This window comes from Canis lupus, chromosome 2 (genome assembly GCF_011100685.1).
Source record: "Canis lupus familiaris isolate Mischka breed German Shepherd chromosome 2, alternate assembly UU_Cfam_GSD_1.0, whole genome shotgun sequence".
Taxonomy (NCBI): domain Eukaryota; kingdom Metazoa; phylum Chordata; class Mammalia; order Carnivora; family Canidae; genus Canis; species Canis lupus.
The window spans coordinates 59055791-59071170 of NC_049223.1; the positions used below are offsets into that span (position 1 = coordinate 59055791).

At 41.2% G+C, this 15380-nt stretch overlaps 1 protein-coding gene across 3 annotated transcripts in view; it reads left to right on the top strand.

Moving 5' to 3' along the window:
* The window catches only part of AMFR (autocrine motility factor receptor), a 44633-nt gene that overhangs the window by 19956 nt on the left and 9297 nt on the right, over positions 1-15380 (top strand). For all 3 annotated transcript variants that reach the window (XM_038531009.1, XM_038531008.1, XM_038531010.1), the window contains 2 exons: positions 10461-10651; positions 12642-12745. In XM_038531009.1, the coding sequence (XP_038386937.1) occupies positions 10461-10651; positions 12642-12745 (295 nt within the window). The remainder of the gene's footprint in view (positions 1-10460; positions 10652-12641; positions 12746-15380) is intronic.

A 15380-nucleotide genomic window follows, 5' to 3' on the forward strand; every position in this document is an offset into this window, starting at 1 on the left:
CATATCTCTTATGAATTTAAATCCTGAAGTAGAATGAATATGCCTGTAAAATTTAAAAGAAAGCAGGGGGAATCCTTGCTTTCAAAAAGTTTATGTGCTCACTGGGACAAGAGACAATATTTTTCCATTTTGCACGTGCACAAAAGCAACAGGAAAACAACATGCCAGGGAGGTGGGCTCAGTTAGGGACTGGACCAGGACCACTGAACAGTCCAGAAAACCTGACTATGTTATCAAGGGTAATCAAACACCATTTTCAGAAAATCCTGTTGTTTTTTTTTTAAGATTTTTTTTAATTTGAGAGAGAGAACATGAGTGAGGGGAGGAGCAGGGGGAGACAGGAGAGCAGACTCCCCACTGAGCAGGGGACCTGATGCGGGGTTCGATGTGGGATTTGATGCCAGGACCCCAGGATCATGACCTGAGCTGAAGGCAGACGCTTAACTGACTGAGCCACCCAGGCGCCCCTGCATTGGATATTTTTGATGTTGAGGTATCTCTGAAGTATCTTTGGTCTTTTGCATCTGTGATCATTTTTGCACATTGAGAAAGTTTTTATCTTTACATCTTTAATTTCCCTGTTTTAATTTTGTATTCCCAAATCATTTTTCTTCTTTTTTAATATTAGACTTTGGAGCTTGAGTATCAGTAACTAAACACATATATTTTATTTATTTTAATTTTACTGTTTTAAAATTTAAACATTTTTTTAACTTAAATTTTAGTTAATATACAGTGCAATATTGGTTTCAGGAGTAGAATTCAATGATTAATGACTTACATACAACACCCAGTGCTCATCACAATAGGTGCTCTCCTTAATGCTCATCACTCATCTAGCCCGTCGCCTCCCACTTCCCTCCATCAACCCTCAGTTTCTTCTTATTGGAGAACTTTCTTTCTCTCATTGAGAGTCTCTTATGGTTTGTTTACCTCTCTTTTGTCTTTTCTCCCTCCCATATTATCATGTTTTCTTTCTTAAATTACACATATGAGTAAGATCATAATGGTATTTCTCCTTCTCTCACTTAATTTTTTTTTAATTTTTTTATTATTTATTTATGATAGTCATACAGAGAGAGAGAGAGGCAGAGACATAGGCAGAGGGAGAAGCAGGCTCCATGCACCGGGAGCCTGATGTGGGATTCGATCCCAGGTCTCCAGGATCGCGCCCTGGGCCAAAGGCAGGCGCCAAACCGCTGCGCCACCCAGGGATCCCTCCTTCTCTCACTTAAAAACTCCATCCACATTGCTGCAGATGGCAAGATTTCAGTTTTTTAATGGCTGAGTTATATTCAATTGTATATTCCATTGTATTCCATTGTATATACATTGTATATGTATACCACATTTTTTTTCCAATTTTTTTAAATTTATTTTTTATTGGTGTTCAATTTACTAACATACAGAATAACCCCCAGTGCCCGTCACCCATTCACTCCCACCCCCCGCCCTCCTCCCCTTCTACCACCCCTAGTTCGTTTCCCAGAGTTAGCAGTCTTTACGTTCTGTCTCCCTTTCTGATATTTCCCACACATTTCTTCTCCCTTCCCTTATATTCCCTTTCACTATTATTTATATTCCCCAAATGAATGAGAACATATAATGTTTGTCCTTCTCCGACTGACTTACTTCACTCAGCATAATACCCTCCAGTTCCATCCACGTTGAAGCAAATGGTGGGTATTTGTCATTTCTAATAGCTGAGTAATATTCCATTGTGTATACCACATTTTTTAAATCTCTTCATCAGTTGATGGACACTTGGGCTCTCTCCATAGTTTGGCTATTGTTGCAAATGCTGCTATAAACATTGGGGTGCATGTACTCCTTCAAATCTGTATTTTTGTTTTCTTTGGGGAGTAATGCAATTGCTGGATTGTACAGTAGTTCTATTTTTAACTTTTTGAGGAACCTCCAAACTTCTCCAGAGTGGTCGCACCAGTTTGCTTTCCCACCAGCAGTGCCAGAGGGTTCCCCTCTTTCTGCATCCTTGCCAATACCTGTTGTTTCTTGTATTGTTAATTTTAGCCATTCTGACAGGTAGGAGGTAATACCTTATCGTGATTTTGATTTGCATTTCCCTGATGATGAGTGGATGTTGAGCATTTTTTCATGTGCCTATTAGCCATCTGGATGTCTTCTTTGGAAAAGTGTTCTTCATGTCTTCTGCCCATTTAATAACTGGGTAATTTCTTTTTTTGGGTATTAAGTTTGATAGGTTCTTTATAGATTTTGGATACTAACCCTTTATCAGATATGTCGTTTACAGATATCTTCTCCCATGCTAAAGGTTGCCTTTGAGCTTTGTTGATTGTTTCTTTTGCTGTGCAGAAGCTTTTTATCTTGGTGAAGTCCCAATAGTTCATTTTTGCTTCTGTTCCCCTTGCCTCCGGTGACATGTCTAGTAAGATGTTGCTATGGCTAAGGTCAGAGAGATTGCTTCCTGTGTTCTCTAGGATTTTGATGATTTTGTCTCATGTTTAGGTCTTTCATCTATTTTGAATGTATTTTTGTGGATGGTGTCAGAAAGTGGTCCATTTTCATTCATCTGCATGTGGCTGTCCAGTTTTCCCAACACCATTTGTTGAAGAGACTGCCTTTTTTCTATTGGGTATTCTTGCCAGCTTTGTCAAAGATTAGTTGACCATAGAGTTGAGGGTCCATTTATAGAGAACATATATATTGATAGAATTTTTTATGTGCTAGGTGTTCTTTTGGGGTCTGGGGATAAAACGAAACCAAAGATACGGTGTTTGCTTTCATGCAGCATATGGCTTAATGGAAGAGATGAACATAAATTAGCCAGGCACATTTCTGAATGTGTTAAGTATAACTGAGCTAGTGCTCCAGAGGAAAAAAATGTGGTTCTTGAGAACTTGTAACAGAGGAATCTGACTCAAGCCTGGAGGAAGTGACTCTGGGTGGTGAGTAGGAGTTGAGTCAGCAAAAGGAGAGTGATCCTCTAGCAGGAGGGAATGGGGTGTGTGGAAGGGACTGGACTAGAACTGGTATGACCAGGACTTAGAGCATAAGAGGGGAGTGGCATTTGCTGAGGCAGGAGAAGCCGGCAGGAGCTGGGCCCTGCAGAGGCTTGAGGGCCAGTGGAAAAGGTGAGAAGTTATTGAAGGGTTTTAGGAGGGATTGGGGTATCAGGTTTACAGCTTGAGAAGATCAGGAAAACTAGTTAGTAGGGGCTGCAATGATGCAGGTGTGTGTTGAGAGTAGCTTGGATTACAGTGGTGGAAGAGGGTTGGGGAGAAGTGGATAGATCAGAGGAATAGGAGGTATGCGGTGCTGGATTGGCTGTGAGAATGAGATCTGGAAGAGGGACCAGGGATTCTCCTGGTTTTGCGGCTGGATAACTGCATGTATAGGGCTGCTGTTAGTTGAGGTTGGAAGACCAGAGAATCCACACTCATTTCTCCAGAGGAGCTTGCAGACGGTTGGGAAGACTAACTCTAAGAGTGATCTTTAGTCCAGAAGAAACCTAAAGCACATGATTAGATTAAGTTTATGATTTCCTTTTTTGGTGAAGGCAAAATTCACATAACATGCAATTAAACATCTTGAAGCGTATAATTCCGTGGCGTTTAGTGTATTCAATGTTGTGTAGCTGCCACTTCTTTCTAGTTTCAAAACTTTCTCATCATCACAGAATAACACCCCATGCTAATTAAAGTAATCTGTCCCCATTTCTCCCTCCCCTATCACCAGACAACCATTAATCTGCTTCTGTCTCTGAATTTGCCTCTCCTGGACTGTTCATATAAAAGGAATCCTACCTCTTGTGGCTGGCTTCTTTCACTCAGCAGATTGTTTTCAGATCCAACTTGTAGCAAATATCAGCGCTTCATTCCTTTTTTATGGCTGAATTTAAATGAGTTTATAATAAACTACCCATTCATCTGTTGATGGACATTTGGGTTATTTCTACCATTTGGCTATTGCAAATAATGCTATGATCAAATTTGTGAACAAGTATCTGCTTTTGTTTTGTGCCTAAAAATAGGTACTTTTAGGGTATATACCTAGGAGTGGAATTTCTGGGTCATATATAATTCTATTTTTAACTGCTTGAGGAACTACCAAACTTTTCCAGCAGCTACACCATTTTACATCCCACCAACAATGTATGAAGGTTCTAATTTCTTCACACTTTATACTTCACATTTATCATTTTTTTCTATTTTCCTATAGCTGTGCTAGTGGGAAGTGGTATCTTATTGGGATTTTGACTTACATTTCCTTAGTGACCCTTGATTCTTAACATTGTGCTTGCTGGCCATTTGTATATCTTCTTTGGAAAATGTCTGATCAAGTCTTTGGCCTATTTTTAAATTGGGTTGTTTGTCTTTTTGCTAATAAGTTGTAAGAGTTTTTTTATATATTCTAGATACTAAACTTTGATCAGATGTTATGATTTGCAAATATCTTCTCTCATTCTGTAGCTGTTCTTTTTATTTCTTAACAATGTCCTTTGATGCACACAGTTTTCATTACTATGAAGTCCTGTATCTATTTTTCTTTGTTTACTGATGCTTTTAGTGTCAAATCTAAGAATCCATTGCTGAATCTGAGGTCATGAAGATTTACTTCTGTGTTTTCTTCTAGTTTTATGGTTTTAGCTCTTATATTTTAGGTCATTGGTCAATTTCGAATTAATAGTTTTACACGAAGTGAGGGAGAGGTGTGACTTTATTCTTTTGCATGTGATTGTCCAGTTGTCTCAACATCATTTGTTGAAAAATCTGCTCTTTCCGTGTTGAATAGTCTTGGGACCCTGTTGAAATCTGTTGGCCATAGATGTTGGGTTTATTTCTGGACTCTATTCAATTCCAGGGGTCTATATGCCTGTCTTTATTCCAGTACTCTGCTGTTTTGATTACTGTATGTTTATAGTAAACTTTGAAACTGGGAAATGGTGAGTCTTCCAACTTTCTCTTTTTCAATATTGTTTTGTCTGTGGGGTCCCTCCCAAATGGATCCACTTTCCCATTTCTGCAAAAAAGGCCATTGGAATTTAGCAGGGATTGCATTGAATCTGTAGATTGCTTTGGAGGATATTACTATTATAAGAGTATCATGTATTCCAAGCCTTGAACGTGGGATGTCTTTCCTGTTATTTAGGTCTTCTTTAATTTCTTTCAGCAATCTTTTGTGGTTTTTAGTATCAAGATTTTCATCTCCTTGGTTAAATTTATTTCTAGGTATTTTATTCTTTTGGGTATTATTGTAAATGGAATTATTTTCTTAATTTCCTGTTTGGATTGTTTCTGGTGTATAGAAACAATTTTTATGTGTTGCTCTTGTACTGTGCAACTTTTCTGAATTTGATGATTAGCTATATAGTAGCTTTTTTGTGTGTATGTTTGGGATTTTCTATAAAGGATCATATCAGCAAATAGAGTTGGTTTTGCTTCATTTTTACATTTTGGAAGTTTTAAGTTTTTATTTCTTTTTCTTGCCTAATTGCTCTGGTTAGGTCTTGCTGTATAATACTGTGTAGCAGCAGTGAACACAAGCATCTTTGTTTTGTTCCTGAGCTTAGAGGAAAAGCTTTCAGTCTTTTACAATTGAGTATGATATTACTGATGGGTTTTTCATGAATGTCCTTTTAGGACATTCCCTTCTATTCCTAGTTTGCTGAGTATTTTTTTCACAAGAGTGTTCAATTTTGTAAAATGATTTTTCTGCCTCTATTGGGATTATCATATGTTTTTTCCCCCTTTGTTCTAATGTGATGTGTTACATTGATTCATTTTCTTATGTTCAACCACACTTGCAGTTCTAGGTTAAGTAAATCCCTTTTGTTCGCAGTGTATGTCATCTTTTTAATGTGCTGTTGGATTTGGTTCACTGGTATTTTGTTGGGGATTTTTGCATCTCTATTCATTAGAGATACTGGCCAGCAGTTATCTTTTCTTGTGGCCTCTGTGTCTGGAATTGGTATCAGGGTAATGCTGGCCTAGAGTATGTGTTAGGAAGTTTTCTCTCCTATGTTTTGGAAGAGCTTGAGTTGGATTGGTGTTCATTTTTCTTGACATATTTGGGTGGAGTTCACTGGTTCTGGGCTTTTCCTTTCTGGGAGATTTTTTGACTGAGTCAGTCTCTTATATAAAACTTCTTTCTTCTTGAGTCAATTTAGGTAATTTCAGTATTGGTAGAAATGTGCCACTTTTTGCTATATTCTCTAATTTGTTGGATTGCAGTTAATTCTAGCATTCTGTTGTAATCCTTATCATTTCTGTAAGGTTGGTAGTGATGTTCATACTGTCTTTCTTTTTTTTCCATACTTTTATTTCTGATTTTAATTTTCTTTTAAGATTTTTTATTTATTTACTCATGAGAGACACAGAGAGAGAGGCAGAGACCCAGGTAGAGGGAGAAGCAGGCTCCATGCAGGAAGCCCAATGTGGGACTCGATTCCGGGTCCCCAGGATCACGCCCTGGACTGAAGGCAGCCCTAAACTGCTGAACCACCCGGGCTGCCCATGATTTTAGTTTTCATATCTATTTTTTTCTTAATCTAGCTAAAAACTGACTTTTTTTTTTAAGAACTGGCTTTTGGTTTCATTGGTTACTTGGTTACTCTGTTGTTTTTCTCTTCTCTGTTCCAGTTACCTCTGCTCTGATCTTTTTTTTTTAATTTATGTATGTAAATGAGTACCATGCCCATCAAAGCCAGAGCATGCAACTCTTTTTTTTTTTTTTTTTAGATTTTATTTATTCATTCATGGAGACACAGAGAGAGAGACACAGAGAGAGAGAGAGAGAGGCAGAGACACAGGCAGAGGGAGAAGCAGGCTCCACGCAGGGAGCCCAAGCGGGACTCCATCCTGGGTCTCCAGGATCAGGCCCTGGGCTGAAGGCGGTGCTAAACCACTGAGCCACCCGGTCTGCCCTGCTCTGATCTTTATTATTTCCTTCCTTCTGGCTTTGGGTTTTGTTGTTCTTTTTCTAGGCTGTTGATTTGAAATTTATTTTTTAAAGATTTTATTTATTTATTCATGAGAGACATGGAGAGAGAGAGAGGCAGAGACATAGGTAGAGGGAGAAGCAGACCCCCAGTGGGGAGCCCGATGCCAGGCTCCATCCCAGGACCCTGGGATCACAACCTGAGCTGAAGGCAGATGCTCAATCACTGAGCCACCCAGATGTCCCTGAAATTTTTTTCTTTTCATGCATTAGTAGTTACAAAATTTGCCTCTGAACATTGCTTTTGCTACATCTCATAAATTTTGCTATGTTGTGATTTTGTTTTCATTTGTCTCAGAGTATTTCCTAATTGCTCAAGTGCTTAATTTTTAAAATACTCACCTGCCTTGGGTCGAGTGAGCAAACATTAATAGGACCTCTTGGTTTGCCTTACATTGTAGCTTTGGTTAATACGATGGGAATAAGATTGTGGGATAATAGTTGTTTTGTGCTGGTCTCAACTTATCGATAATCAGTTTTAGGGCTGCACTGGCTCCTGTGGTTCTTTTTATGACTGCAAGACACCCTTAGCAGTGACCATCAGGAAACTTTGGGGACAAAGGGTTTATACTCAAAGGTCTTGGAAAGCACATGGCACACCTGGAGCCACAGTGAGGTTGTGGATGGGATGAAAGCATGGGCCTAGGGTTCTCCTTTTATTAGGGTGGAGGGTAGAAACCCAGGGTGTCCTGGATTCACTCTTCATTGGTCAATTTAAAACATAAAAATAGATGGGCACCTGGGTGGCTCAGTCAGTTAAGTGTCTAACTCTTGATTTTGGCTCAGGTTGTGATCTCAGGATTGTGGGAGGGGCTCCACCCTCAGCAGAGAGTCTGCTTCTCTCCCTCCCTCTCCTTCTGCCCCCCCACCCCCCCACACACTCCCTCTAAAATAAATAAATCTTTTTTTTTTTGTAATATCTTTTTTTTTAAATTTATTTATTGGTGTTCAATTTACCAACATACAGAATAACCCCCAGTGCCCGTCACCCATTCACTCCCACCCCCCCGCCCTCCTCCCCTTCTACCACCCCTAGTTCGTTTCCCAGAGTTAGCAGTCTTTACGTTCTGTCTCCCTTTCTGATATTTCCCACACATTTCTTCTCCCTTCCCTTATATTCCCTTTCACTATTATTTATATTCCCCAAATGAATGAGAACATATAATGTTTGTCCTTTTCCGACTGACTTACTTCACTCAGCTAAAATAAATAAATCTTTAAAAAAATGCTTAAAACACAAGAATAGGAGTTTAAAGCACAGGAAGAGAAAATATAACCTACTTTACTTGGTCAGCTAACCAAAATCAACCAAGAACTCTAAAATAAATTGGGGGGAGGGGGTGTTGCTGGCTCTCTACTTAGTCATGTAGCTGGCACTGTGTTTATTTGAGATAGTCTTCTTGGAGGTGAGTACCTCAACAATCAAAGCCTAAAACAAGTACCTGCACTACAAAAAGAAAAGCTGACTGTCAGGGCTTATACTACAATAATCAAGGGCAAATGCATTTTAATTTGTGATAAAACTAAATGTGTAAATTCCAGCAGATTGTATAGCTAGGTAATTTGTTTTGATAGATGTCTTTGTAAGATTACAGAGTCTGATGAATATTTCATTACATTGAAGTATCATACTTAAAAGAGAGAGAAATACTCTTTGAGTAGAGTATTAGTATAGTCATAGAGAAAAATACCTGTCTTCTCTGAAATTTGGTTTCTTTAGCTGGGGAACTCTAGCATTTTATTTTTAAGGCACCTGTATCTGGTTGTCCTCACCTTGGGATTTTCAGGCTATTATATATGTGGGAGGTTTTTGCAGATTACGAAATAAAATTAGGGATGCTTATGAAAAGTATGTCACAGTGTAGCATTATTGGAGGGTGCCCAGGATCTTAACATACTTTTGTAGTCCCACACTAGGCTAATTTTACTGGTGGTATGATTTAAGGATGTTAGGGAAGCAGACTTTAATTAATTAATCATTACTTATGAGGAAGGGAAGCAAACTTTTAAAAGATATAATCATTTATTTGACTGATTTGAATGATCACAAACAAGTACTTTATATATATAGGTGATGTATATTTCAAATATGATAGAATTAGCTGTACACACTCATTATTTTGTCACATTATTATCATAAACTCTTCTGGCTCAAAGATAGTAAGAAGTAGCTCCATCGTGGTGTTGGGGACAGTTTGGGTTTTTGTTGTTGTTGTTGTTTTATTTAAATTCAATTTGCCAACATAGAATATTACACCTAGTGCTTATCCTATCAAGTGACCTCCTTAGTGCCCGTCACCGAGTTACCCCCTTACCCCCACTCACCTCCCCTTCTGCAACCCTTTGTTTGTTTCCCAGAGTTAGGAGTCTCTCATGGTTTGTCTTCCTCTCTAATCTTTCCCTACTCAGTTTCCTCCTTTCCCTTATAATCTGCCAGGGACAATTTTGACATGTAAGTACTGATACATTGCCCAGAGGTTCTGGGGATCATCACATTGGGGTGAGGATCTCCTTTGTAACATTATATGTGCCCATGTCCTCAGATACTAAAAATGACACAGAGGAAGTGAGCTCTTTTTTTATTCAGTCCCTCCTTGTACTCTTAAAGGAAAGATAACATGTTATGGGATGGGAAGGCTCCTTGAGATCTTAGAAGAAAGGTAATATATTATTATAATATAGGAAGGAACTTCAGAGATCATTTCATCCAACCTTCCTGGTTTTGTTAGTTCACGTCCCGTTGATGGACAGCATAAGTAGTTACTGTGTCTGACATAATTAGGCCACTGTCATTTCCTGAGAGAGAGGGCAAAAGAGGCTTCCAGCCTGGTTGGGAAAGCAGAGTATAAATAGTAGAGGGTTGGAGAAGCTAAGGTGGTGGGCATAAGGAAGCAGTTGTAAGTAAGAAATGTAAAGATGGGAGTGAGGACATGAGGAGTTGTGATGCTTGAGAAGGTGGTATCATCGTGTACCAGTGCTCTCAACAAATAAGGGGTGTGCTGGAAGGAGAGAGGAGCTTCAGTTAGAGTGAGATCTTTGACATCAAGAGTTTGAAGAGAAAGCCAACATTATGACCATGTTAATGAGTAACCAAAGTAGAGTGAGAGAACAGATTGCTGGAGTAAAAGAATCAAATTCACGAGAGGCCAGGATGTTGGGTGATTCAGCCACATGGATTTTGAAGTAGTCAAATGGAGTTGGAAAGGAAGATGGTGGGTCATGTGATGGAGTCTTACTGCAGAAGGGTCATGACCAGGAAGGAGCTCACTAGGTGACCACGTATGTTGACAAATTAACATTCACAGCAGAACACATTAGAAGTGTATCAGTGAAAAAGGAATGTCAGCAAATGTTTCTCAATATTTAAATCTCACTATTGGCAAATAAAAGCTAAAATTGCAACACATTTGCTATATTCAGAGTGCTTCTGGTGAATTCTCACAAAATATGCTAAGGATATCTTATTTTGGACTTTTTGGTAGCTCCTGCCTTCGTTCCTGGCTAGAACAAGACACCTCCTGCCCAACATGCAGAATGTCTCTTAATATTGCTGACAATAACCGGGTCCGGGAGGACCAGCAAGGAGACAACTTGGATGAGAATTTGGTGCCTGTAGCAGCCACTGAAGGCCGACCTCGCCTAAACCAACACAATCATTTCTTCCACTTTGATGGTTAGTTTCAAGTTTTAAAGCCATACCCGAGGGGCTTTCTCCCCTGACAGGATGCTGTTTTAATTATAAATTGCCCTGTGTAGGCCAGGTATAAATTGGTGTAGGCCAGTTTAATAGAAATGTTTTAATCTTAATTGAAAGTGTTCAGTAGGTATGGGTAGCCCCAGGGAGTTATTCTGTGCCAGGCATTTGCTGGATTCTCTGTGAATACGGGGGTGGGGGCAGGGAGGATGAGGAGGTCTGTATATTGACTCAACCATACCTCTGAGGAGCACACTTAATCAGTTTAATAGTTAACCGTTGCTAATAATTTATTGCATCAGTGTAGTGCATAAGCATATAATGGAGTATCATGGAGCAGCCTTTCTAATGAGTACCAGAAGCAGAATCTGAGCTGGAACCTTTTCCTTGTCCATAAAATATGAATGTTTTACCTCTCACCAGTGTTGAAAGGGGTTGTAGTAAAAAACTGCACTTAAAATTCTAAAGCCATGGACCTCATGTTAGGAGCTAATTGACTATCTTTCCTTAATTCACATTGCAATAAGCTCTTTTAGATTCTCATCAACTTTGATACGACTAAATTCTTTGAGTTCCTATTTGTTAGTGTAAAACAGGTATCCCTGGAATTTTGTTAGGGGATGTGCTATTCAAATCTGGAGTTTGAGTTTCCAAGGGTAAAGTATGGTGGGAGTTGTGGCATGTTGGTGAGACCCCTACAAGGAGAATCAAGGGTAGTAGGACCCAGTCTCTGAGACCAGGGGATGGGGCTGCTGGAGGGCTTAGAGGCAGCCACTTTTTGGACTGTCAGCTCAGGTCTCTATCAGGTGTGACTTTGAAATATGCTGGCAGATCTCACACATGGGGCCCAGCTGTGTAATCTGTTACTTTACGAATTATTACTAAAAACTTGAACTAGAAAAGTCAACTGTTTCTCCCTGGTAAGTACATGAAATAAGTATCTCATTTTTTAATGGGCACATTTTGTTGAGCAAGACCTTGAGACAGCCATTTAGCTTGTTTTTATATTCCATGCCTCAGTGCCTCTTTGCAAAGGAGAGAAAAATAACCCCTAAATATGTGGCTTGCTAATAAGTTGTTTCACATCCAATACTTGGTAGTATTTTGTTGTTGTTGTTTTAAAGATTTTATTTTTTATTTGAGAGGGAGGGGGCAGGGTGAGGGAGAGAATCCTAAGTAGACTCCCTGCTGAGCACAGAGCCGACACAGGGCTCCATCTCATGACCTTAAGATCATGACCTGAGCTGAAACCAAAAGTCAGATGCCCAACCTACTGAGCCACCCAGGAGCCTCTGGTGTTTTATCTTAGGATCCCCTTTTTTTAGGGAAATGAGAGAAGCAGCAGACTTCATGGCACCTTTAGTCCACAAGCCTGTATCATGGGACTATTTGAAAAGAATTTCGAATCAAATGAGAAAATCAGGGTCTTCAAATCAGATGATTAAATAGAAAATACTTCTTGAACATAATTGGGAAAGGGATGTGTCCACATGAGTAATTATTGTGTAGTGTGAAAGAGGAGCATAAATGCCTCTGTTGCAGCAGCTATAGAACCTTGCAAACATTCCTTATCTGCCAGACTGAGAGTGGACTGATGGGTGGATCCAGGGCCACAAGACACCAGGAGAGCCTGGTGGTGAAGTGTTCTGGAACCTTACTGTCTGGCTTCAGATACTGACCACCATACTTGTATGACCTCTGGCAAGTTATCTAACATCTGAGTGCCATGGGAACAAAACAGCAAGGGAACTATCTCTGAGAAGAATAAAATGGGGTTAAAAACAGATGGTACCATGTGAGTTTCTAGACATGATTAAGTGATCTAATCTATGTGAAAGCCTTGGTACAAAAGGCCTGGCCTACGGTAAGCCCTCAGTGGAACCAGCTGGTGCCCCAGAGTGGCCGACTGTAGGGTAGACAACACAGGAAAAGGGATCTCTAATCTGTGCTGGGTTTTTGTTTGTTTCAGGGTCCCGGATTGCCAGTTGGTTGCCGAGTTTTTCAGTAGAAGTGATGCACACCACCAACATTCTAGGCATTACGCAGGCCAGCAACTCCCAGCTGAATGCAATGGTAAGGACCACCAACTGCTTCAAGATGGCTAAGAGAGGAGGACGCTGTGCAGCACGTATGCTCCACTCTGGCAGAAGAGTGGGATTTTCAGGGGCGTTTTCTATATTCCCTGGGACCGCTTAAATTCCTGTGTTATAAAATTTGAAACTGCTCTGGAAGCCAGCTTTTTTTTGCTTTAGTTGTGTGGCAGATGATTTATCCTTTTCTGAGCACTGCTGTGTTCACTCTCTTGGGATCTAGGCCTATCTTGGGACTCTACTTGATTTTAGCCAAAATTATTTGGAGGCTTGTGACTAGAGAGCATGATGGGCCTTTTATTAAAAGTTGTATTAGGCCTACCCAATGTGTTTTCCTGACATCTGTCCCCACTCCTCCCCCAAATAAGGAAGCACACACACATCTGTGGGAGTACACCTGTATACCTTGAGATATGGAGGCATGTGTGCTTTTGGCGCAAGGATATTCTTCAAATAGTGTTTGTATTCTTTTAAAGCTTTGTCATCTGGTGTGTATTTTTGTTCTATAGAGTTAGAGGCTTCGTGTCATTATCATTGCAAATTAGTGTTCACTATGATAGTAAATGCAGGAGTCTTAAAATGCTAATAACTACCTTAGTCCTGCTTAGATAGCCTCTGGCTGACCTGGGTAAGCCTGGTTAGTACTTCAGAGCATCGCTGGTTCATTTGTTCATTCATTCCTTTATCTTAACATATTTATCGAACAAACCTGTCCTGAAAACCCATTTCTGCAGTGTAAACAGTCGCATAGCACCTGCTATATAAACAAGGTGAATGTGGGCCCTACTCCCAGGAGGCATGGATTCTGGCTGGGAGACTGATCATAAGCACAAATAAGTGAGCTCATTGCTGATGCAGTGAGTGCTCTGAAGGGAATAAGGCTGGCGATGCAGCAGTGGTGGGAGTGGTAAGGGCTATTTGAGAGGAGGCATCCAAGGAGTTCTCTCTTAGGGGGTGATACTTCAGCTGAGACATGAAGGCCGAGAAGGAGGCAATTGGGGGAAACAGAGGCAATGGAAATTGTAGGTGCAGAGGCCAGGAGGCAAGAAGGTGCTGGAAGCAGAGAGGTCACTGTGGTTGGACCTAGCAAGTCAGGGACCAAAATTGTGATGTAAACTGAGCTTGCAGGGCCAGGTCATGCAGAGTTATTAGTAGGCCACAGTCCAGTGTAGATTTTATTTATTTATTTGAGAGAGAGCGCACGACCAGAGAGGAGGGGCAGAGGGAGAGGGAGAAGCAGGCTCTCTGCTGACGTGGAGCCTGACATGGGGCTCCATCCCGGGACCCCAAGATCATGACCTGAGCTGAAGGCAGACGTTACACTGACTGAGCCACCCAGATGCCCCTCCAGTTTAGATTTTATTGTAGAAGTATTGGAAGGTTGTTCAAGGCCTTTCTCCTCCCCCAAGGGATGGACAGAACATTTAACAGAATGATTTGCTTCTGGGAGACTGGATAGTGGAGGAGCAGAGATGGAGGCAGTGAGCCCAGTTAGGAGGCTGCAGTAGTGCGGGTGAGAACCATGGTGGGGGGACCAGGGCATTGGTAGTGAAAGTGAGAAGAAGGGACAGCTTGAAAGCACTTGCTGAGCAATGAGCTGGCAGGACTGGACGACACTTTGCTTTTGGTGGAAGGATGATGGGTGAGGGAGGCAGAGAACGGAAGCTGACATGGTAGGTTGCAGTGAAGCCACCCAGCAAATTTGGGGGCAAGACGGGGTAGAAGCAGGACTGCAGACTGGGCGTCGGCAGCCCCTCCCACTGGGCGTGAGCCCTCCAAGTGGGCTTGCCACGTCAACATCTGCACCTCGCTGAGCAGATCTAGCTGGAGACACGGACCCTTGGGAATTCTGGGTCTGTAGGTGCTACTGGAGGCAGGGACCCAGTCTCTTTCCAGGAGAAGATGTAGCTCACCAGGAGGAGAAGACTTGGAATTCTTAGAAAGTAAGGTCGGAGGAGGACACGTTGGATTCAGCAGAAAGGAGGTGGTTGGTTAGCTGCAGAGGAACAAGTGGTTTCTGTGGCCTGTGGGATTGGCTACTCGCAGTAGATTGGAAATGAGTGGGAGCTGGAGAAACAGACTGTGTTGTAAAGGGGGCGGAAGGATAGAGGTGGTAGCTCCAGAGGGTTATGGTATCGGGAGTTTTGGTTTTTAAGATTTTTTTAAACAGGCCATTTATACACAAGTTTCAGAAGCTGTGGAGAAGGATCCAGTGAAGTCATGCCCCCACCCTCTCCTCCATACACCCAGGCCCCTGGGGTTGTCATTTTGGCTGGCTTATGTCACTTACCATGGTTCCTCTGTGTCGTAGCAGAGGTCAGAATTTCCTTCCTTTTCACCAAGATTCCATTGTCCAGGTAGATCACATTTTGCTTATCCATCCTCCACTGATGGACCCCTGGGTTGCTTCTGCCTTTTGGCTCTTGTGAATAATGCTGTGATAGGCATGGGAGTATGAATGTCTCTGAGACTCTGCTTTCATTTCTTTGGAGTACGCCTGGGACTTTTTTAAAGATAGATTCAAAAGCATGTTTGGGGTGCGAATGGGAGTGATCACTTTGAGAGGGATCTCAGAGGTGGAGCACAAACAGGAAAGTAAAAATTGAAGGGCAAAGTTC